The following is a 24,638-nucleotide window of genomic DNA, read 5'->3' as shown; positions in this document are numbered from 1 at the left end:
TTCTAGTTTTCTAATCCCTGCCTGCTTCCCATGGGAATATGCTTCCTGACTCAACTGCCCACAGGCATTTGTTTACTCTCCATCATAATTCAGAGTATCTTTTTTTTTGTTTGTTTGTTTTAATGCAGCCCATGACATATGAAGGTTCTCAGGCCAGGGGTCTAATCGGAGCTGTAGCCACCAGCCTACACCAGAACTACAGCAATGCTAGATCCAAGCCACGTCTGTAACCTACACCACAGCTCACAGCAACACCGGATCCTTAACCCCATGAGCGAGGCCGGGGATTGAACCTGCAACCTCATGGTTCCTAGTCTGATTTGTTTCCGCTACACCACAATGGGAACTCCCAGAGTATCTATTTTGGTTCAAGTGGAGCTACTAAGACAACTAGTGCTCCTGAAATAGGACTCAGAGACAATTGCTTCCTCTGCTAGATTGAGACAGATGGCCATTTGAAGTTTTCCCTACTTAATTTTTCTTACTAAAGATTGCTACTCCGAGGATATTTTATTTCCTCTGTAGTTGGGTGAGAGTTTAAATTTCTATTTCCTACATTGCACATCTTTTGTTGCAACCTGTATTTACAAAGACCTGGTCTTTGTTCTAGTTTCAGAATGATTGGTTTGGGGGTTTTGTTTGTTTGTTTGTTTGTTTTTCTTTTTAAGGCCACACCTGCAGGAGGTGGAAGTTCCTGGGCTAGGGGTCAAATAGGAGCTGCAGCCACAGCCACAGCAACGCCAGAGCCAAGCCGCGTCTGCGACCTACACCACAACACAGGGCAACTCCGGATCCTTAACCCACTGAGTAAGGCCAGGGATCAAAACTGTGGACACTGTGTTTGTAACCTGCTGAGCCGCAATGGGTACTTCCCGGAATGATTGTTTAAATAGCCCAGAGCAGATGGAAGCAGAAAGATGGATCCTGTCTGTGAGCACAAGTGTCTATTTGTAGAGCTAGTCTGGCAGGAAGCTTGGTGGAAGTGGTTTTGAAATGCATATCGATGACAAAGAGAACGAGGCTTCAGCCCAAGGATTGAATCTGGAACCTGTGAAGAAAATCGAGGAATTTCTGGTTCATTTGGCAATATTTCCTCGTGGTTGCTTTTTGTTTCCCGATTCACCTATTTCTCTGGCCTAGGTCTTTGCAGAATCAGGCCTGGCCTTGAATCTTCCACTTTGTGCTGTTGGCCGAGAGGCAGAGGACGTGATTCTTTGGCCTTGTGTGCTTGTCACTTAGTGCTGCTAACAAAGCCTTGTAACCCTGAGGTGCTTTGTGCACCTCATCCCCATCCATTTTCTAAATGTTTTCTCTTGCTCTGGAGTTCCCTGGTGCCATAGTGGTTAAGGATCCAGCATTGTCACTGCTGTGGCACAGGTTCAGTCCCTGGCCCAGAAATACCCACATGCCGTAGGCATGGCCAATAAATAACTAAACACAGAAACAAATAAAAATGTTTTCTCATGATCTGACTTGGCCTTCTTGGCCATCTGATATTATCCCCAATTTACAGATGAAAAATCTGCACAGAGACAAATTACATCATGTAACTAGGAAGTAGTAGAGTTAGGATCACTGCAAAAAATGTAAGGTAAAAATGTATATTTTGGTGATACTTATGATCCCTTCCTTTCTCTTAAAAAAAAAAAAAAAGTTGATTTTGTGATTAATGGAAGGAGATAGATGCCGTGTTAGAAGCTGACCAGAAAAAACTTTGGGGAGGAAATAGCGTGTCTGGAGTGGGTACTACGAATTGGAATTGCTGGAGTTCCCATCATGGCGTGCAGTGGAAATGAGTCAACTAGGAACCATGAGGTGGTGGGTTTGATCCCTGGCCCGGCTCAGTGGTTTAAGGATCCGGCGTTTGCCCTGAGCTGTGGTGTAGGTCACAGACATGGCTGGGATCCAGCATTGCTGCAGCTGTGGTGTAGGCCGGTAGCTGAAACTCCGATTCAACCCCTGGCCTGGGAACCTCCATATGCCATGAGTACAGCCCTAAAAAGACAAAAAAAAAAAAAAAAAAAAAAAAAAAAAGAATTGGAATTGCTGTGATATTTACAATTGTAATAGGCACTGCCAGATTGCCTCCAAAGTGGCCATCCCATAATGCACCCTCTCACCCAGTGGCGTGAAAGAACCTGTGCTTCAAAAGTTTTAAAATGTTTTCCAAACCAATAGGTGAGAAAATGGCATCTTAATTTGGTTTCTCTTGATTCCAGGTGAGGCGGTGTCTTCATGTGTTTATTATGTCAGCCGCTTGGATGTGCTCTTCTGGCAATTTCTTGGACATATTTTTTCTCCATCTTCTATTGGGTTATTGTCATTCTCTATGTTTTCTAGATAGCAATTCTTTGTCTGCTATATATACTGTGAATATGTTCTCCCAGCCTGTCACTGGCACTTACTTATGTAATTAAAAAGTAATTGAAATAGGGAAACTAGGTTATTTTTCAAAAAGAAATCCTTAAGATGTTGGTTTAATGTAAAGGTTAAAAAAAAAAAAAGAAAAAGAAAAATTTTTAAAGTAGAATTTGAAATTAAGTCCTGAAGAATGGACAAGGTTTAGAAAGAAGTAGGAAAGTAATATGAACAAGAAAAAAAAGAAAAAGAAAATCCATGGAATAGTCCAGAACTATGGAGAAGATTGACCTGGCAGAACTGGAGAATTCTCACTGGATTATAATGGGGATGAAATTAGAGAGATAGGTTTTGCCTAACGTGAGAGGCCTTAAATTCCAGAGTGAGGCATTTGGAGTTCGTCCTGTGAGAATTTTTTAGTTGGAGCATGATATCTAGTCAGTATTTTTTTGAAAAAAATTAACCTGACTATAGTGTGTCAGGGGACTTGATGTGAGAAGTACCTGTTGGTGCTGAAGCTGAACTGGGTTTTGCCAGAGGAGTGAATGCAAAGGAAAGGGTGTATTTGAAGAGATGTTTTTTAAAAAGCCACAAATGCCAGGTCTTGGTGATGATGAGATGCCCTGAAGATTACAGATGGCTGAGAAAGTGGTGATCTTTTAGGCTACTCGGGAGGGGAAACTGAGCTTTGACGGGAGATGATATTAAATCCTAGAAATTTGCCGCAGAGATGGAGGATGGTGAGAGAGAAGTAGACTTGGTGACTTTGAGTGAGTTTGCAGTTTCAGGTGACAATAAGGATGGAACTCAAAAAGGAAGAAGTTAAATTTTATTTTATTTTTATTTTTTATTTTTTTGTCTTTTCGCCTTTTCTAGGGCCACTTCCCTAGGCATATGGAGGTTCCCAGGCTAGGAATCTAATCAGAGCTGTAGCCACCGGCCTATGCCACAGCCACAGCAACACAGGGTCCGAGCCTCGTCTGCGACCTACACCACAGCTCACGGCAACACCAGATCCTTAACCCACTGAGTGAGGCCAGGGATCGAACCCGCAACCTCATGGTTCCTAGTCGGATTCGGTAACCACTGTGCCACAACGGGAACTCCAGAAGTTAAATTTTAAACTGACTGGAAACTTAATCAACAGACGAAGTAATGAAGGCTGAGTTTAGGCCTCATTTATGTTAATGAAAGAAGAGAAGCCAACATAGAGAAAAAAGCTGTCCCTCCCGATGATATCTGATGCCTCTCAGGCTGTCTCTCTGGCTGTGGGGATGCTCGAGCTTGGTGCCAAGCTTCTCCAGGGTGATCCTGGGACCCTGGATTCATGAGTCTTGCCTGTGAGAAAGCCCATGAGTTTCTCATGGAGACCATTAAAGAACCAAGGAGAAAACCCTGCCAGTGTAGCCTTGACCTACATTATGTTTTTCCTCATGGATTTGATGAGTATATATATATATATGAGTATATATATATATATATGAATGCAGATGCAACTGAGTACAATCAAAAGCTATGCCTTAAAAAAAAAAAAAACAGCTAATTTTAAGTGGTGCTAGTATTAACTTCTATATGAAAACGTGTATTTTAAGATTTAGCATTCCTCCTCTGTTTGTTTGGCATAGAGTCCTTTTTTAAATTTATGTTCTTGTCTGATTTTTCTAGTGACCATGTGACACTGATTCTTTTTTTCTTCAAAACTCTTCATTTTCCTTCAAAACACACTTCATTTTCCTTAAACATAGTCATGGTACCTAGGCAACGAGATAGCCGAAATCACCGGACTGGAAATGTGTAGCAGTCTTACCCACCTTAGTCTGGCCAAGAACAAGATCACAGCCATTAATGGCTTAGGCATGTTACCCATCAAAATACTGTGTCTGGTAAGTCTAACAAAAATGTTATTCCTTGTAGAAGTACTAGTTAGTGCCTTAGTAAATATATGAATGATAATTATGATTTTTCAATTTTATAAAGATCTAATTCCTTCATGAAATGTCATTGTCTTCAGTTTTGTTTGCTCCTTTCCATATCTGGGGTGTGTGTGTGTGTGTGTGATGAATGTTTTATGCTAAAGGAAAATGATTATCTAATTTGGAATATAAATTTCATTTTTTAAAAGATTGACTTTAACATTGAGAAAGATAGTATTTAATAGCAAATATTAAAAATGTATTTATAGGTGTTCCCACTGTTGCACAGTGGGTTGCTGCAGCAGCTTGGGTTGCTTTGAAGGCATGGGTTCAATCCCCAGCCCAGCAGCTACAACTCAGATTCAGTCCCTGGCCCAGGAACTTCCATATGCCTTGAGTACAGCCATAAAAAAATTTTGAATATTTATAACGTCTTATTGATGAAATATCATTTAACTGTATTTTAGCATTCTATATATTGCAGTTAACATGCCATTGCTCTCAGATGAACCACTGGGCACTGAGTTTCGGTAGTCCTTTTGTAGCACTCTATGGTGGTCTCCTATTCTAGAGAACCAGAAATAGTGCTTAGAATAAATGAACAATTCCAATCAGAAAGTTAAAATTTTAGTTTTTTCCCCACAGAGAGCACCTTTCTTAAGCTATATGGCATGCTATGTGACTATGACTGAATGAAAATGCACACAATTTATTTAAAAAATTCAGCAGGATCCTACCACTTTCAGAGATGTAGTATTTTTGAAATAATAGTCTAGCTCACTCTCTTGGAGGCTGATACTCTAGTTTGTAGATCGACTAGGATTCGTTCTCCTTCCTCGCCTCCTCCTCCTGACTTCTTCCCCTTGGATGGCTTTGCTGTCCTCTATCATGTCTATTACCAGGTGGACAGAGGGGGTTTTAAGCTATGAGGCCAGCAGCATGTTAATTTCTTGTGTGAACTATCCCACGGGAAAGTGTTGAGCTGTTGTTTGAAAGGACATCTTGGGTTATCTGCAGATTTTTGACATACACGATGTCCGCTTCCTGTTTTATTTAACCATAGGCAGCTAAAGGTTGGCCACATGTTAATTTTTCTTTCCATGAGCTTGGAGCCCATAGTACTTGTTCACGACCATTCCCTCCTTATAGTGAGTTTGGTGGAGCTAAATACTGGTTCCCGGTACCAGGGTTGGACATGAGGCATGGAGAGGTTTAATAATTCCCCTGAGGTTTTGTGTTCTCTGCCCACTAAGGTGTGTTGACAAAGCATAAATGAAAATGAATTTTCTAAGTTAGATTGTAAATGACCAAATTACAAAAGAAAGTCACATTGAACTCATTATTAAGAATAATAACACGTGGCACCTTCATCCTAAGACTTTGTTTCAATAACTAAATAAATAATCTGTGTGGACAAGTCTATCGCATGTAGCTTTTAGAAAAAGCATAAAAGACTTATTTTCCCTTAAAGTAAATTAGGTGAATTGTTCCCAACCCTCAGAGGTATCACCCAAGATGAACTAGAAAATACAGAATATGCCATCATTCACTTTCCTTAACATTTATGAGAATAGGAAAGTTTTCTTTTCCATATATTAATAAAATCTATTAAATGACACACATTTGTTTCAACGGTTTTTAATCCTTTTAAAAGAATTGTGGAATCAGTAAACCAATGGGTTTGCCTTGAAAATAATTCACTGTACAGTTTAGGTGAAAAAGAATAATTCCGTATACAAACCAATTGTTAATTCTCTGTCATCAACTTTTACAATAAATGTTAGGAGAAAATGTGGTTTACTTATGGGCTGTTCTGTCAACCACCTCCTTTTGCAAGTAAGGACAATCCATTCCCAACTTTAAAAATCATTTTGTCTTAGTCAAAGCCCTTTGTTTTTCTTTTTCCCTCCTAACTTGGGAGATTGAGAATGTTTCTCATTTCATCTATTTAATACAATAGTGTCTCTCTAAAGGCCCCCTTCTCCCTGCTAATCATGATGAAACAAGCAAGAAGAACTGTTCACGCAGGAACTGGCCATGCCCTTTGAGGAGAGACATCTCAGTTTTTCATCATTGGAAAAAGGGTTTGACTGGCTGACTTTCAACTCAGAAATTCTGATTTGGAATATTTCTCCATCCTGCTTCCTTTTATGACCATAGGCTGTCTAATTAAACTTTTCTGTGCCTCACTCTCTTCTCGAGCGTCCACCACTTTGAAAGCCATCAGAGACCCTCTAAAGAAGACTTACAGTTTATCTTCCACATTGACAGCACTTCAGAAGTCTTTGGGAAGAACTGTATAATATATAAATTTGATATGTGGGCCTATTTTAAATAGGATATTCAGATCTTATTTCAATAAGTCAAATTAATATGGATATTATGTTCGGTTTAGAGTAATTTTTTTCTTTCCCTTTTCTGTGACGCTATTGAGACCTTTTTGAACAGTAGGAATTTGACTTAAACAAATGGGGTTATGAGTATTTTTCCTTCTTATTATGGAATTTGGCAGACATATATAAAAGTAAAGGGAATAGTTTAATGAGCCCCCATGTACTATCATCCAACTTTATAGAGTATCAACATTCTTTTAATATATTTTAAAGAGCTATAGAATTATACTAATGAACATAAATCTTGCTTGTTATTGAAGTGAAATCTTATGAAAAATTGTGTGAAAATGAGCCCTTACTATTAAATATATCAGGAAGCATGTACCAGGAAAAATATTATAGATGGTAGAGAATGCTATAATTTAAATGTTTAGATCTAAAGTGCTCTGTACAAGTTTTAAAAGTTTAAGGATGGATATAACATGACATTAGTTGAAACTTCAGAATTACTCTTTATTGTGATTCTCAACTCAAAGTTTAATTGTACTGTGGCATATTCTTATACCTCAAAGGCTAACGAACCCAAGGAATTGTGCAATGTTGGAAAATGTAGGAGAAAATGCAAATTATTTTTATCACTGTAATTTGTTGCAGGTACTTGGGGGTTGGGAAAGAGAACAATGTTTAAGTCTTAGATCTTTCTTTGTTTCAAGGTATTGTCTAAGAAGACGCTTATGGGTAAATTATTAAAGAACGTAGTTTGTATTTCTCTTGTTGCATAACGTGCCACCCTATGTGTAGTGGGCTGGAGAAATTTTGTTAGCTACTGGTTCTATAATCTGCGTTGGGTTCAGTTGAGTGGGTCGGCTGGTCTTGCCACGTTCAGCTAGCCCTTGACTGGGGCCTGGGCTCAGCCGAGATGCTGGAATAACTGGGTTTCTCCTCTTTATTTAGTCCCAAGGGCTCCTCTCCATGTGACCTCTCCATATTTTCTCTTCAGCAGAGTAGCTCAAGTTCTTACATGGCAGCTTTGGGCTCTCAGACACAAGAGAAGATGCTGCCAGGCCTTCTTAAGTCTTAAATATGGAACTGGGGCCCTTCTGACGTCTTCTTTTGGTTAAAGCAAATCCAGCCTGGATTCAGGAGGAGGGAACTGTACAAGCGCCTGGCTAAGCGGAGGCATGTGTCAGACCACCACAGCCTGGTGCTAGGAAGTCATACATTCAGAAAATGTCTGAAACAGAGTGTATGTGGGAGTTACAGTGTTCAAGTGGTTTCTTGTGATGGTGGCAAAAGAACTGTTCTAAATTTATATTTCTGAAGATAAGCATGCAGCTCTGCTGTCATTAGGCTTGAGGGTACCAATGTCAAAAGCTTATACTTTTGGTCTTTCCTATTGATTTAAACATTCATCTTCTTTCAGTTGGAAGACTGGGATTTCTTGCTGGGGTGTAGTGTATATTTGTTTAGGGACGAGAATGATGGGAATAGGAGATGGGACAAGAATGTGTTACAGATTTTAAGAGGTTTGGGGTAATATCCAGAATGAAAACTTACGTGTTTCCCTACTAGATGCCTTTAGGACATGAAATGTGTTTTATCAATTTTAGAGCAATAACCAGATTGAGAAGATCACAGGTTTGGATGAATTAAGAGTCCTGCAAATCCTGGATCTGTCCCACAATCAGATCACTAGCCTCCAAGGCTTAGAGAGTCATGACTTCTTGGAAGTGATCAACCTAGAGGATAATAAGGTAACGTCATACTTCGTGTGTCTTGGTATCGGTGTCGTCTACGTAAGAAGACATATTAGGACCTACTGGACCTACTCTTGGTTTCCCAAGTGCTATCCCATTCAGTGTCAGCTTAGATGTGTTATGCCAGAAAACCTCCTGGAACAATAGTTGAAGGACTGTTTGGGGTTTTTTTTTAAAAGTAAATACTTAAAGTTCTTAATTTTTGAAAATTTGAAGATAGGATTCCTAATTACATTGTTTGGAAGGTTTAAACTACATCCAAATGCACATGACTTTGTGAAGTAGATGTGTGTTCCTGTGGAATTTGGGGTGGAAATATGGCATTAGGAATGTCTGACCTGTCGGAGCGGGGAAATGGCAGACAAGAGAATAGCATCATTTAAAGAGAAGAGGCACAGGAATTGAATCCTATTTGTAACAATAGTGTCTAGGAGTTCTCTGGTGGTGCAGTGGGTTAAGGATCTGACATTGTCACTGCAGCAGCTCAGGTCGCTCTGGTGGCATGGGTTTGATCCTTGCCCAGGAACTTCCCCATGCTGCACGTGCAGCTCCCCCTCCAAAAAAACAAAAATAAAAATAATAGTAAAAAAACACCAATAGTGTATGTTCCTAACCTATATGAATTGAGGATTGGATTTATTCAAATTTGGGTATCTGGCTTAATGTACATGTGACTTCAAAAATTATATCAGTTGGCTTTCACTCTTAATTATATTTTTTTAAATAAAGCATTTGTGCTCCCAGTCATGGTTGATAGTAAGTTGGCACCTTTAGCTTACTTCTCCTGCAATAAGATCTACGTTGTGATTTTATTCATATTGAGTACTTTTGTCGAATATTTTGGAAAGATTTCATAAGGAAGTTGAATGTTTATTTCTTCTTGAAAAGGAAAAGTTTGGAGAAGCCTAAAATAGACGTAGATCCCAGCTGAAGTGAGCTGTGTTTCTATGCTTGGCTGTGATGGTGCTTATCAGCTGGCTCTGACGACTCTCCAATGAACTTCCATTGGCTGTTAGATTTTTTTTTTTTTTCAGGCAAATTTTCAATCATTTTATTCTTAAAATATCTTACATCAATATATAAAATCTTTGAATCTAGAAACATAAAATAAAAGCTAGTTTCTTTTAAGGAAAAGACTTCTATTTTTCTTTTTAAAAATTTTCTAAGAAGAAAGGGTGGGGGAAAAAACTGTAACTGCAATGTATACATCTAAGGATAACCTGACCCCCTTGCTGTACAGTGGGAAAATAAAAAAAAAAAATTTCTAGTTATGTTAGTTTCAAGTGTTCACTTATACATATGAGTTTTTAAAAAATAAAGAAATGGCAGTCTTTAGGTCTGAGAAAAAGGACATTTTATTTGTCACAGGCAAAACTTTTCCTCCTCATTTTTACTAGATTTGTGTGCTACATTGTCTCATCAACTTCTAAAGTTAATTCTAGTGGATGACTTTTGTTCACTGTCCCATGTGTGTTATGAAGTCAGCACAATCTCTGTTTTGTATAGTTTTAGTGTCTTTTTTTCATGAGATGACCATTAAAATGGTTTGTACATATATATAGGGGGTGTTAAGAAGATGGAATGCACTCATTAAATTTTCGCTCAGTGCATCTCAGTGTTTAGGAAAAGGAGTAATGGCAATAATAATAGTGCTAACAATAGCAGTCATAAAATACTGCAGAGATTTGCATTGCGTGTTCAGGCACAAGGCACTGGTTTAAGCACCTTACATACATCATCTCATTTAATCCTCATTATAACTCTATTGTTATCGCTATTTTACAGATGAAGAAAGTGGAGCAAAGACAGGTTAAGTAAATTGTCCAAAGTTATACTGTATCCAGTGAATAGCAAAGCCAGGGCTCAAACAGAGAATGATTGACTTCCCGAGTCCGGGTCCCTAAGCTTGCAGGCTGACGCAATAAATGAACGCTTAATGGCCCTCCCTTCAGACAGGTGTGCCATGTCAGGACCTAGAAGAATGCTGTGTGGTTTCAATGTAATATGAGCCATGAATATGAGTCACACCTGTAATTTTAAATTGCCTAGCAGCCACAATAAAAAGGTAAAAAGAAACAGTTGAAATTATTCGTTTTATTGAGCCCGATACACCCAAAATATTGTCAGCATGTAATCGACTTAAAAATTATTGATGAGCTACCTGCTCTTGTCTTGTTTCATACTACATTTTAGACATCTGTTGTGTATTTTACACTTACAGTACATTTGAATCCACTCTGGCCATATTCCCAGGGGTAAGTCACCAACAGGGTTAGCCGCCTCTGCATTGGATGGCACAGGTCTAGAAAGACCTCATGTGTTCGCTTCCATTTCAGAAGGCTTTTCAAATTACATTTGAGAAAGTTGAGGGAAAAATGAGGGAACCTTAAGTGAAGAACAGAGTTCATAATTTTCAAGTGTTGAACAGACTCCATTAAAATAAAAAAAAAAAAAGTGGCCACATGTCCCCAAGGAGGGGTCCTTTGGCAACAATCGATCTGTAACAATAACACAAGTCTCTTACTCCCCGCTGGGCAGGTTGGGAAGCAACCAGCAGTACTTTGAAATGTTCTATGAGCCATCCAGCAATGTCCTCAGGGATTTCTCCAGCACTGCTGAGAATACTCTGTATCAGGGATGGAAAATTTATCGTTTAAAAGAAACATGTCATAGCTCTTGCTTCTCATATGAGTAATTTGATGTTAGCGACATTGCTTTATTAGAAGCATATTTTTCAGTATCATTTACTTGTTTTTAGCTGTGGAAACATTGCTGTACCTTCATGTGGTCATTTGAACATCTGTTTTAAGTTCCTTTGCAAATGTTCACCATTAGCTGATGATTTGGGGGCCGTGGTCACTCTTCACTCTACAGTCCTTGTTAGAGTTTTATGATCATTTCTAGCATTTAAAATGTATCCCCAAAATGTTAACTGTAGTATAACCTCAGTCTTTACTTCTGGAAGCAAAATATTGTTATGAAAGTTTCTTAGAGAATGCTGTTTTACTTCTCTGAGTCTTGGTGTCATTATTTCATCTATCTGTCTGTCTATCTCGCTGGCTAGCTATTACTTACGTATTTTCTTTCTTCCTCTCTCACTTCCTCCCTCCCTTCCTTCCTCTTTCTTCCTCTCTTTCCTTCTCTCTTTCTTTTCCTTCTTTCCTTCCTCCCTTCTTTTCTTCCTTCCTTCCTCCCTCCCTCCTCTTTGTCTTTCTTTGTCTTTCTTTCTTTCTTTTTCTTCTTTTCTTTTTACCTTTCTACCTGTTATCTGTCTGTCTGTCTACATACCTACCTACCTGTCTTTCTGTCTGTCTGTCTATCTATCTATCATCTATTTTAAGAAAAAGACTTATCAGGCCCCTTTAGGTCTGGATGGTGATTACTGGAACGTATGGCCTAAAAGGAAATGGCAAAAAGAAGTCAACCAAGCTGATGTCCCCACATAGCAGAAGTTGACAGGCTTCTGCAGGGTAGGGAGTAGCCAACAGGGGCAGAAGAGTTTGGAGAAGAGGGGGAGATGGAAACTAGGGATCAGCCCTGCTGGTGTGACATTCTTGGTAGCTGATGGCTGCAGTGCCTTTCAGAATGTAACCTTTCTGGCAAAGTTTCTCTTTAGGTGGTTTGGGGCACTGTGTCTCTATACCTTTTGTTAATCGCTGGTGACACACACAGCCCCAGGTCCTGGCATTTGAAGAGGGAAGATGTGAGGTGGTCTGCGTGGGGCGGGGTCTACGGGAGGAGAGGGCACGTGGGATGGCCAGTGCCTGGGCACATCATCAATTCAGTTGATGTGGAAACTGAAAGCCGGGCGACTTGGCATATGCTCCCCTCTGCCCTTACCCACCTCATCCTACTTTTGAAAGACCAGGGAGGGGAGCTGGATCCCTCTCATACGACCCTTAAAAACCTGGCCAATCCTAGCTGATATTTTACCGATAATATTTTATATAGCTATGATCATTCTTCACATGGTTTGCAACGTTTTCTTTTCTTTCTTCCTTTCTTTCTTTTTTTTTTCTTTTTAGGGCCACATCTGCAACACATGGAAGTTCCGGGGCTAGGGGTTGAATCAGAGCTTCAGCTCTTGGCATGTGTCGCAGCCACAGCAATGCCAGGTCCAAGCCACATCTGCAGTCTACACCACAGCTTGTGGCAACACGGGAACCTTAACCCACTGAGCAAGGCCAGAGATTGAATGAGCATCCGCATGGATACTAGTCAGGTTCTTAACCTGCTGAGTCATAATGGGAACTCCTGTTTGCAACATTTTCAAAGAGATCTTTCCATGTCAAGCACCATTGATAACATCACCATCTTCTAAAATTGGGGCATAGTTTTCCCACTATGGGACTGTGCCATGATTCATTTAATCACATAATGATGGAGTTTTTAGGAATTTCGATTTTAAACTTTGACTTAGACCGAATGTTCATGTATCTAATTTTTGCCTGTCTGATGATCTCTTCGGTATAAATGTCTGGAAGTGGGATGGTTACTTTAGAGCTTATGCATAGATAACACCCCAGACTGCCAATTTCCGCTCCCACCAGCAATGTCTGCGAGTGCACATGGCCAGGATGTGTCAGTGAGACGTGTTGACTGGGGGGAAACATCTCCTCTCAGTGTTTGCATTAGGTCCAAACAGAAGAGTTCTGACAGTGGTGTCAACCAAGGTCACTCTTCCACCTTTCTGAATAAGTCAGTGTTAAAAAACTGAACCTTAATTCTTATCCATGATGGAAACGACAGTCTGATGGAGCGTCCAGCTAGTTGCCTTATGGAAAAAGCATAGCGTTGCTACAACCAGATTAACATGTGCAGGTTGTATATTGTATCTTGGAATTCACCTTTCATATTATGTCTTGGAAAATGGCATCCTTTGAATGTGGGGCATGCATTCTCCCCCCGATTTAACTTTGGAGATAGTTGACGTTTCACTTGCATTTTATAGTTGGATAATTCAGGGATTATCAGCGCCTCTGCTGTTGGGGCGCTTTTCACGTGCCTGCTGAAAGGACCGGGGGAGGCATGGACATGAAAAAGTGCTGATTAATTTTTTTTTGCCAAAGTTCAGCATCTACATCTGAAATAAGATTATAATCATGCTAATTACAGGGCATTTAGGGAAAATTGTTGGTCTTTAGTTCTGTGGAGATTTCAGCCCTGCTGCAACTCAAACTCTATCCCTGGCCAAGTGAAAGAACTGTCGAGACCTTTTTCTCCCCTTATCTTTGAAAGGTGTGAGACATAACCTATACCAAAAGAGTGTAAACTCAAAAATGTATAGTTTAGCAAAGAATTTTTAGGTGAACAGCCGTGTAACACTCACATCAAGAAATACGCCATCCAAGTTCCCATTTTATCTTTTTTTAAAAACGATTATCTCATTGGAAAAACAATAGAGCTGCACGTGTACATGAAGTCTTCCCAGTCACAAATAACCACAGTAACCCGCAGAAGCAGCGTCGGAGACCGGGGAACTGGGAGCTGGGAGCTGGGAAGGATTAGTGCTGGGGAGAACCCTGGCGCCCTTTCATGTACTTTTGCAGTTTCTCTGATTCTACGTACAATTTTATTTCTGCCTTAAAATAAACCCAGATGAGATGAGGAACACCTGCCTGGATCTTCTCAGTCCAGAGAGGGGGAAAAAGAAAATGTGACCGTGTGTTTGCATGTATAGAAGGGACGTGCAGTGACTTCCTTGTTTTGTGGCATTCTCATTAAAAAGCTGGCTATTCAACAGAGCAATTTTAAAAAGTTGAGTTTAAAGGATCCACTGTAGCTCCTCTTATGTTACGTTTTCTGTTGTCTTGGTGCATTTAGTCTGTTGATAATATTGTGTGTGTGTGTGTGTGTTTGTTGATTAAACAGGTTGCTGAGCTGAGTGAAATAGAATACATTGAAAACCTACCTCTCCTTCGAGTTCTCAGTCTGCTAAGAAATCCAATTCAGGTGAGAGATCCTTGATGTTGGGGGAAAGGGAGAGGGGTGTAGACTTACTTGGAATTCTTCATGAAATACTTTTGAGAGAACATCAGGAATGTGAATAAGGTGTATTTATCTTCATTCCCTATTAGAAAGGTAAGCAAAATAACACCTATGCACAACCATCGGTGCAAGTCAAGCCTGAGATTGACTCTTGGTTGCCTCCTCTGTGTGATCATTTATGACTCATCTGGGGGTAATAAAGATTTCAGGTGGGAGCTATTGAAGATTGTGGAGCATTGTCCTTTCACATTAGAGAATGCACGGTGCCTGAGGTGTAGAGGTGTAGACAGAATGTGTTTCCTATTTTATAACAGGAAAGAAAGTCCAAGATAGACACCTCAAGAAACTTGCCTGGGGATAGCCATGACATTGGCATTGGCATTGGAAAATGATTATAGGAAAAAATAATATATTTCCTACTGCTTTTTCACTTCTGGATATCAAAGATCTGTGACTTTTTCAGGATTTCCCCCCCCCCCCCCAGTGATGGATCCTTTCTTTTGGACTCTGTCTCTCCCTCTTTCTGCCTTTGTCATTCATTCCCCTTTCCACCTGTATCCTTTGCTCACCTTTCCATAGACTGAAATTTGCATGTATTTCTGAGTAAATTTCTTTGTGTGTATGTCTTGAGAAACATGCCTGGACAGGCGAAAATAAATAAATAAATAAATAAAAAATGAGAACTAAGATTTTAAAATGAAAACGTTCTTGGTATGAGAATAGTGCCAGGCAGTTTAAAAGCATCTCTGGGAAAGAAAGAGCCCTGGCCGCCCCTCCCAGGTCCAGATCCATGAAGAGCGTCTGAGTGTTTGCATAAATAAATAGCACACACGCTTTCACACATGTTAACTCATTATCTATAAACTCTTCCCACGTTTGCACACTGAAGCACATTGATAGCTTTTGTATTCAATTCATGGGTATGCTCATCTGTAAAACGCATCGTCCACTTAATAGCTTTCCTTTCAAAGAGATGTAGCTTCGTAATACAAAAAAAAAACCAAACCATGAAATTATATTTCTAAAAGGTAGATAATCCTAACACAGCAGAGAATAAGGAAATTCTTTTGTAAATGAATAATATTTTATTGTAAAACAAATTCATAAGTAATGGTACAAGTTAACATAAAGCAATACAAAGTAATAAATAATGTTTCATTATTTGTGACAATGAAACTCTTTGGAGTTAGAAGGTAGGGTTGGAATCATTGTTCATGGAACCTTAGATGAAATACTTCACTTCTCTGAACCTTAGTTGCTTCTCTTCTTCGAAAGGAAGTTAATCAGACTTATCGTCCTTATCTCACAGGGAGATTAATGAGATCATGCATTTGAAGGTTTTATTAAGTCAAGGCACAGTCTGCATTTGAGTTGTTAATATAAGAGGGTTGGTAAGCATGAAAATGTAAAGGTCTGTGTGTGTGTGGATGACAGAGTTAGTGGGTGAAAGCCCTAAGCTCATGAAAGTAGCCTGCTAGAGCTTGTTAATTTAGGCAAAGGAAGACAACTGAATAACCTTCTTGATATTTTAAACAGGAAAAATCTGACTATTGGTCCTTCGTTATTTTTATGCTCCTCCGATTAACAGACTTAGATCAGAGGAAGATTAAAGTGGAAGAAAAGGTATGTAATCGTAGCATTTCATGTGCTTATGACGATAGGCTCAGAAGCTCACTGCAGGACCAATATAATCCATAGATGATACATGTAACAATATGTGCATTTATTTATTTAGAGAGCGTTTCCTTGTCCTAGGATCAATCTGATTAATCCTCTGCAAGGCTGAGCATTAACACAAATGCAGTGAAAGCCCTGCTCTTGGTACAGTGAGTTGACTGGCAGTGGGGGACAGAAGCAGCCCCCATGTATATAGGCCGGCAGCAATGTAGCCGACTGTTAGTTTGGGTAAATGTCATATTTGGAGGGTATGTGATTTTATCTGTTACTCTAAAAAAGTCGTTTAATAATGAAATGAATTATAATGTCATTCTACTCCATCACCAAAACAGACCCGAATAAATCACTACTCTGATATTTTAAATCCTTTATTCTGCCCCTTAAGATAATGATTGTTCTGGACACACAACTCTACAGCAACCAGACCTTGAAGGCTCTCACCGGCCTCCCCTTTCCATAGCTCTGGTAGCTCCTTTGTCAGGCTTTTGTGACTGGTGTCAGCTGAAATCTCCATTAATGAGGGATTTCTTACACTGAATGCAAATTTGAGATGGGAATGAAAAAGCAGGTATAAATATGCAGAGAGGCAGGTATTCCAGTTCTGGAATCTTGGTTAAATATAATTATAGATGCAGGTCTGTTATTATTCTCACAGTGGAAGGCACTTACTAGAACTCTCTTTCCCTTTCACGTTTTGTAAAGGGAATAATATATAAAACCACACGTTAAGTAGAGGAGCGGTAGGTGAGAGTGTATTTGGAGGGATGGCAAAGATGGGGGGACAGAGAACGCTACATCAGAAGCAAAAAGTCCTTCTCTTAGAACAAAGAAAGTGGTACTAAAAGAAGAGGAGGTTTGGGTAGAATTTTAGGTAATAGGAATAGGTCTTGGGGAGACGGCACAAGGGAATATTTTTTAGTAACAACTACCTAGAATCTAGAAACTACAAATTTTATTCCTTCTCATACTGAAGGTTGAAATGTTTACTATATTAAAGGTAATCTTAGACTTGAGAGGTTTGGTTTTTGTTTGTGCTAAAAAGAAGTAGGTGACCAAGGGGCTCCAGCTCAATATTGTAACTGTTATTCTTTAGGGTTCTAGGAAAGTTAGAGCAGAAGACTGAACGCAAAGATTCCTGGTTGCTTGTCTAGAACATTTCATCACAGAAAATCTAAACCTTGTTTTGCTTTTAAAATGAAAAAAAAAAAATTTTTTCCCTTCGCCTGTCTAATTCCGGGAAAGGTTGCCGCAGTGAATAAATACAGCCCTCCCCCGGAAGTCGTTGCAGCCCAAGATCACATGACCCATGTTGTCAACAGCGTGATGCAGCCACAGAGGATCTTTGACAGGTATTCCTTAGGGATCCCTCGGGTAGAACTCAGGGCGGCAAGCATGGGATGACCTCGTCATTTTCCCTACCTAGCCTTCTATTTTGTGACCTGTTCCTTTCTCACCTCCCTGAGGGAAGGGATCAGGTCTTTATTTTTTAATTTATTTTTATATTTATTTATTTGTTTTTGCTTTTTAGGGCCGCACCCATGGCATATGGAAGTTCCCAGGCTAGGGGTCTAATCAGAGCTACAGCTGCCGGCCTAACCACAGCCACAGCAACCCAGGATCTGAGCCGTGTCTGTGCCCTACACCACAGCTCATGACAACACTGGATCCCCGACCCATGGAGCAAGGCCAGGGATTAACCAGCATCCTCACAGATACTAGTCGGGTTCGTAACCACTGAGCCACAGAGGAAGTCCAGGTCTTTATTTAAAAGGCAGTGTTGTCTCAGATATAACGTACTGTCATCATGTGCTTGAATATGGAGCTCACTTATTGGCATTTTTCTGGGTATGGCAATGAGTGGATTCAACCTCGTCTTTCATCTGGATCCTTGAATGGTGGCTAGCTTGTGACATTCGATGGTGAAATAAAAAAAAGGGAGAAAACCTGCCAGTTTTTCTGCTGTAGGCTAGAACCACAGACCTTAGTCTCATAATAGAGAATTGTGATGCTTTCTATCCATTTTCAATTTTTTCCTTAGCTGTGAGAGATTGCTAGATATCCCTGCCAAGGAGCACCCATGACCTCAGGTTATATATTAGAGAGAGGTCTTTTTTTTGTAATTTTTTATTATAGGTGATTTACAGTGTTCTGTCAATTTCTGCTATACAGCAAAGGGACCCAGTTATGCATATTCATATATATATCTACACACATACACACACACACACACACACACATATATATATATACACACACACACTCTTTTTCTTACATGATCCTCCATCATGTTCCATCACAAGTGATTGGATATAATTCCCTGAGCTATACAGCAGGACCTCATTGCTTATCCACTCCAAATGTGATGGTTTGCATCTACCAACCCCAAACTCCCAGTCCATTCCTCCTCCCTCCCCCTCCCACTTGGCAACCACAAGTCTCTCCTCCATGTCCATGAGTTTGTTTCTTTTCTGTAGATAGGTTCATTTGTGCCATATATTAGATTCCAGATATAAGTGATATAGTATTTATCTTTCTCTTTTTGACTTCACTTAGTATGAGAGTCTCTAGTTCCATCCATGTTACTGCAAATGGTATTATTTTGTTCTTTTTTATGCCTGAGTAGTATTCCATTGTATATGTACTACGTCTTCTTAATCCATTCATCTGTCCATGGACTTTTAGGTTGTTTCCATGTCTTGGGTATTGTGAATAGCGCTGCAATGAACGTAGGAGTGCACGTATCTTTTTGAATGAAAGTCTTGTCTGGATATATGCCCAGGAGTGGGATTGCTGGATCATAAGGTAGTTCTGTGTTTAGTTTCTGAGGTACCTCCATACCGATTTCCATGGTGGTTGTACTGATTTACATTCCTACCGACAGCACAGGGGGATTCCCTTTTCTCTATACCCTCTCCAGCGTTTGTGATTTGTAGACTTACTAACGATGGCCATTCTGACCAGTGTGGAGCCTCCCTAGGAGGAGGTCCTGCTCACCTAAGGGAAACCTTAAACTGCCTTCACAGTGATTGCATTCAGTTGCTATCAACTCAGCAGGGAGGATCCCCCAGCTTGGTTGAACACGAGAATAGAGTCTCTCACCTCTAAGTTCAAAGACAGATTTACCACGATTTCTCCATTTCTTTTTAAACAATCTGTTGCAGCAGATGGCCATTTATGCTGTAAGTATACCACAGAAATTCTATCAATACCCAAAGGCGTTTTAAAAATACTTATAAAATCTCTTGGTTATAAACGGCTTCTCTTCTTTGTGTGGTTTGCTCCTGTACTGCATACGGTTGGTTTCCCACAGAGAGAAAATGTTTTATTTTACATCCAGGACATGATTTTTTTACATGTAATTTAAAAATATAGACACTGACAGTTTTATATATTTATGGTACCCTCTAGGTGAAATGATTTATCATTTATTTGCATACATCTGGAAAAGCACATTTGATTGGAAAGAAGGGCATTTATGTCCTCATTGTATTTCTTTTCTAGTTTATGAAATTGTAAGTTGTTTCATGCTTTAGGGTACATTTATATAAAAATATGTATCAAAGAAATTTACAGCAGTGTCTGATAAACACATATTTCTTGATCACTTCTGGCTGTCAGGCAGACAATAGCAAGTGGCCAAGCGGCCCCAGATGCTTTGGGATGAAGCAGGGACCATTACACAAAACTCATGGAGGCAGGAGTGAGCCTGCCATGCCCTCCCCACTCTGAGGCAGGATCTGGGCTCCCCAGCAGCCCCAGAAGTCAGTCTCTGGGAGAGAAACCCTGACTCTTTCTCTTTTGTTTAAATTGAAGTAGAATTAATTTAAAATGTTGTATTAGTCTCAAGTGTACAGCAAAGTGATTCAGTTATACATCTATCTATCTATCTATCTATATCTATCTATCTATCTAAATTTTTCAAATTTGTTTCCATTATAGGTTATTACAAGTTGTTGAGTATAGCACCCTGTGCTATATAGTAGGTCCTTGTTGGTTATTTTATATATGGTAGTTTGTACATGTTCATCCCAAATTCCTAATTTATCTCCCCCCACCCCACTCCACTATCCCCTTTGGTAAACATAAATTTATTTTCTGTGTCTGTGAGTCTCTTTCTGTTTTGTAAGTTCATTTGCAGATTCCTCCTATAAATAATATCACATGATATTTGTTTTTGTTTGACTTACTTTGCTTAATATGGTAAGTCCATCCATGTTGCTGCGAATGACATTATTTCATTCTTTTTTATGGCTGAGTAATATTCCATTGTATATGTATACCACATCTTCTTTATCCATTCCTCTTTTGATGCACATTTAGGTTTCTTCTGTATTTTGGCTATTAGTGCTGCAATGAGCATTGGGGTGAATGTATCTTTTCAAATTGGAATTTTCTCTGAATAGATGTCCAGGAGTGGGATTTCAGGATCATATGTTAACTCTATTTTTAGTTTTTTAAGGAACCTCAATACTGTTCTCCATAGCGGATGTACCAGTTTATATTCTCACCAACCGTGTAGGAGGAACCCTAACTCTTGATCTTGGGACTATTAAGTTATGATATTGGGGAATCACTGTCTCCTCTCCTGGTGGGATCAGGGCGACAATCCTATATTAAAGTAACAGGGCAGAAGCTTGACTCTGGCCTTGTAGTCTGTGATAGCTTTCTTGTTCTCTCCTATGACAGCATTCTCCAGGCTCATCTTGTACATGCTCTGTTAAAATTTTGAAATCAGCAGTTTTTCTAAGAAGCCCTGGTTTGTTTTAGTGAGAAATGATTTTCCCCAAGCACTATCATGGCTACTGGGTTGGTCACTGTTTAGTAGACAGAGCTAGAAATCCATTTCCTTCCTCCCTCCCTCCCTTCCTTCCTTCCCTCCTTCCCTCCACCCGTCCACCCATCCATTCATCTATTCTATCTATTCTGTCTGTCTCTCTATCTTTCTATCCTTCTCTACATCCATCCATCATCCATCCTACCTGGGCCTATCTATTACATCTATTCGATCTGTTCTAGCTAATCTGTATCTAGATAGTGCTGTCTACAGATGGATGGTAAACACCTGAATTCATACTGATAGAATTCAATTTCAAGACTACATTTAAGCTTTTACTTAATCTCATCTCTGTTACATCTGCACCTCCTTTTCTTCTTCACCAAAGACTCAGAGGGAGTTAGAATTAGAATATCCCATAATTGCTTTTTTAAAAAAAATCCCGTATTATACTACAACAGTACTCAAATAACAGTACTAATACTAATGGGGACTGAAAAATTGCAAACATATTTTGCCTATGCTTTTCCTGTTGACCATTCCCCCGTTGGTTTTTTGTTTCTGTTTTGCCTTTCTAAGGCTGCACCCACCGCATACAGAAGTTTGTAGGCTAGGAGTCGAATCGGAGCTACAGCTGCTGGCCTATACCTCAGCCACAGCAGCATGGGATCTGAGCTGCATCTGCAACCTACACCATAGCTCACGACAACACCAGATCCCCAACCCATTGAATGAAGTCAGGGATCCAACCCACATCCTCAGCAATACTAGTCGGATTTGTTTCTACTGCCCTCACCATTGTTTTTAATTGTTTTGAAATATATATAACATAAAAGTTGCCATTTAAAGCATTTTAAAGTGTATAGTTCAGTGGCATTATATTATATATATATGTATTATATATTATATATTTTTATTATATATTATATGTATATGATACATATTATATACACATATGTTATATTCACAATGTGAATATATATATTCACAATATATATTATATTCACAATGTTGTGTGACTATTGTCACTTCTATTTCCAAAACTTTTTCATCACCCCAAACAGAAACTCTCTAACCACTAGACAATAACTTCCCATTTCCTCCTACTCTCAGTCACTGGTAATTTCTTTTTTTTCTTTTTTCTTTCCTTTTTTTGCTCTGCACTAGCAGCATATGCAAGTTCCCCAGTCAGGGACTGAATCCAAGCTGTGGCGATGCCGGATCCTTAACCTGCTGTGCCAGGCCAGGGATCGAACCTGTACCTCTGCAGAGACAGTGCCAGATCCTTAACCCACTGAGCCATAGCAGGAACTCCCAGTCCTGGGAGTTTCTAATGTGCTTTTTGTCTCTACGAATTTCCCGGCTGTATATATTTAATATGTGTCAATCATTTCATTTTAAAAATAGTGTGCTGTATTTATATTGTCAGGACATATTTCTATCATACACTGTGCTTTCTCCTTTGCTGTCATTTAGTCTTAGTTCCATGGGTAACTGCATATTTATTGCTTGCTGCCTGCGTTACACGGATGTCTCCAGTCATTTTGGTTGTTCTCCAGCAGAGTCCTTAGGAAGGGCTATGGAATCAGTATTTCTTGGACTCTTCCGTGTTGATAATATTCTCTGCCCTTTACACTTGAAAGTCATTTTTGCTATATATGAAGTCCGCAGATCAATCTTTTTTCTTTGACTATATTAAAAGTATTTCTCCACTTTTCTCTTGGTGCAAAACACTGCCGTCAAAAATCTGATGACAATTTAATTTTCCTTCTCTTATAAATCCTGGGTTCTCTTTTTCTAGCTGAATGATTTTTCCCCCTTTTTTTTAAAGTCCAATAATTTTATTAGACTATGTCTAGACTATGTATTGTCATAACATTTGAAGCCCAGTTGTTCTGGGCTAATTTTTTCAGTTACGCTATATAATTTTGTTTTATTTTTTATTTCAGGGCAGTTTTCTTGAATGACGATCTTTACTATTTGCTCTGTTCCTTTGCTTTGGTTTTCTTCTTCAGGAAGCTCGCCTTTGCCTATCCTCAATATGCAACACTTTCTTTCAAGGTTGTTTCTCTTTAATTACTTGAATAGTCATCTTTAGTTAATTTTAGAATCCCATGCAGTGAAGGAAATGATACAGAAAAATTCTAAATCTCTTTCCCCCAGTTTCCCCCAGTGGTAGGATCTTGCTTGGCTCTAGTAGAATATCAAAATCACGAAACTGACCTGAATACACTCCACCAGCCTTATCAAATTTCACCAGTTTGGCATGTGTTGGTTTAGTTGGTTTAGTTCTATGCAGTTTTATCACATTTGCACATTCATAGGAGCACCACTCAAGTCAAGATACAGGAGTTTTGTCATAAGGATCCCTTTGCTTCCCTCTTATAGCTACAGCCACCTCCCTCCTTCTCATCTTCTTGAACCCCCGGCAATGAGTCATCTTTTCCCCATCTTGATAATGTTGTCATTTCAAGAAGGCTATATAAATGGAATCATCTAGGATATGTATAATCTTTGGGGATTGACTTCTTTTTTTTTTTTTTTCTTAGCCTCTGTTGAATGTATCAATGACTCATTCTTTTGTATTGCTGAGCAGTTGTACACGGTTAGTTTAACCAATCATCTGTTGAAGGACATGTGGGCTGATTCCAGATTTCGGCTACTGCACATTCAGCTGTTATGAACATTGCCGTGCAGGCCTTTGCACACGTACAGTCTCAACCTGCCTTTTCTGCTGGTTCCCCGTTATTTCAGGGTTCCCTTGTTCTCAGATGCTGCCTGTCAATTCCTCCTGCACAGACTCTAGTGCATTAAAAGTCTTGCGAGTTTGAGGCTTTTCACTTGGTTTTCTTATACATGTTTTCCAAGGGCTTTTGTTCTCAAGTTGTTCTGTTTCTCTGAGGGTATTCGGAGAGATTAAAAAATTAGGCTGCGTTGCCCCTGTTCTTCATAGAATCTACACTTTAGCCATGTATTTCTCAAGATATTTTATTTTATCCTGTATTCCTATAATCTGTGTCATGGGTGGAACCCAAACACTTGAGGGCTGCCTGTTGCAAGAGATTTTGTTAATAAATTCATCCGTTGATCTTTTAGACCCGGAAGCCATGCCTAGATTCATACATCAGCTCTTACCTGCGAGTCGTTACTTTGAGCAGGTTAATTAACCTCTCTGTACTTCTGTTTCTTCCTGTGTTAAGTGAGGATAATGATGGAAACACCTTTATTAGCTTCCTGTGATAATTCAATGAGGTAACGCAGGTAAGACTCCTAGAATGGTGTCTGGCACATAACACCTGCCCAGGTAAATTTCTGTGATTACTGTTTTCTTTGCACAGCTGCGTTCTAATTCAGTAGGTATGAATGTTTATCTCTCAGAGGGCAGTCTTACTTCTTTCATTTTGCAATTCCTGGGAGAATGCTTTATCAACCAAGAATTAACATCTCTTACCGTATTTTCCCTGGTGTTACAGTAAATGCTTTTGGCATATGGTAATCAACTTGCTGCTGGAAAGTAGGACCATCCATCCATACAGTGTCTACACATAACGGGTGCTGGATGCTGGATTAATCATGATTCTGAACATGGACACTTTTATACACTGGAGGCAGTTAACACATGTGTCTGCCTCTGCCCGTGTTGCAGCACCCTTCCCAGCCTGGATGCCCCCTATCCCATGCTGGTATTAGCTGGTCCTCAGGCGTGTGGTAAACGAGAGCTGGCTCACCGCCTCTGCAGACAGCTCAGCACTTACTTCAGATACGGGTAAGTGTCTTCATTGGCTGGTAAGGCTGTAAAATGTTGAAAGTTGCTCATATTGGCTATTAATTTTAAACA

At 39.6% G+C, this 24,638-nt stretch overlaps 1 protein-coding gene across 18 annotated transcripts in view; it reads left to right on the top strand.

Annotated features, from left to right (window-relative positions):
* Window positions 1–24,638, top strand: part of LRGUK (leucine rich repeats and guanylate kinase domain containing) — a 173,714-nt gene that overhangs the window by 40,754 nt on the left and 108,322 nt on the right. For 14 of the 18 annotated variants that reach the window (XR_014833784.1, XR_014833783.1, XR_014833781.1 and 11 more), the window contains 6 exons: window positions 4,117–4,241; window positions 8,215–8,358; window positions 14,233–14,313; window positions 15,886–15,972; window positions 17,269–17,375; window positions 24,447–24,566. Coding sequence is in view for 8 of the 18 variants with exons in the window: in XM_085005424.1 (XP_084861550.1) it covers window positions 4,117–4,241; window positions 8,215–8,358; window positions 14,233–14,313; window positions 15,886–15,972; window positions 17,269–17,375; window positions 24,447–24,566 (664 nt within the window). In the remaining 10 variants the exon portion in view is untranslated. The remainder of the gene's footprint in view (window positions 1–4,116; window positions 4,242–8,214; window positions 8,359–14,232; window positions 14,314–15,885; window positions 15,973–17,268; window positions 17,376–24,446; window positions 24,567–24,638) is intronic. The other 4 variants (XR_014833788.1, XR_014833787.1, XM_085005426.1 and 1 more) reach the window with 1 other exon arrangement.

Source organism: Sus scrofa, chromosome 18 (genome assembly GCF_054392235.1).
Source record: "Sus scrofa isolate SSC_HxYL_T2T_F1_AM1 chromosome 18, Sscrofa_HxYL_maternal_Yorkshire_Landrace_v2.0, whole genome shotgun sequence".
NCBI classification, from domain to species: Eukaryota; Metazoa; Chordata; class Mammalia; order Artiodactyla; family Suidae; genus Sus; species Sus scrofa.
This window is presented reverse-complemented; position numbering and strand designations above follow the sequence as displayed.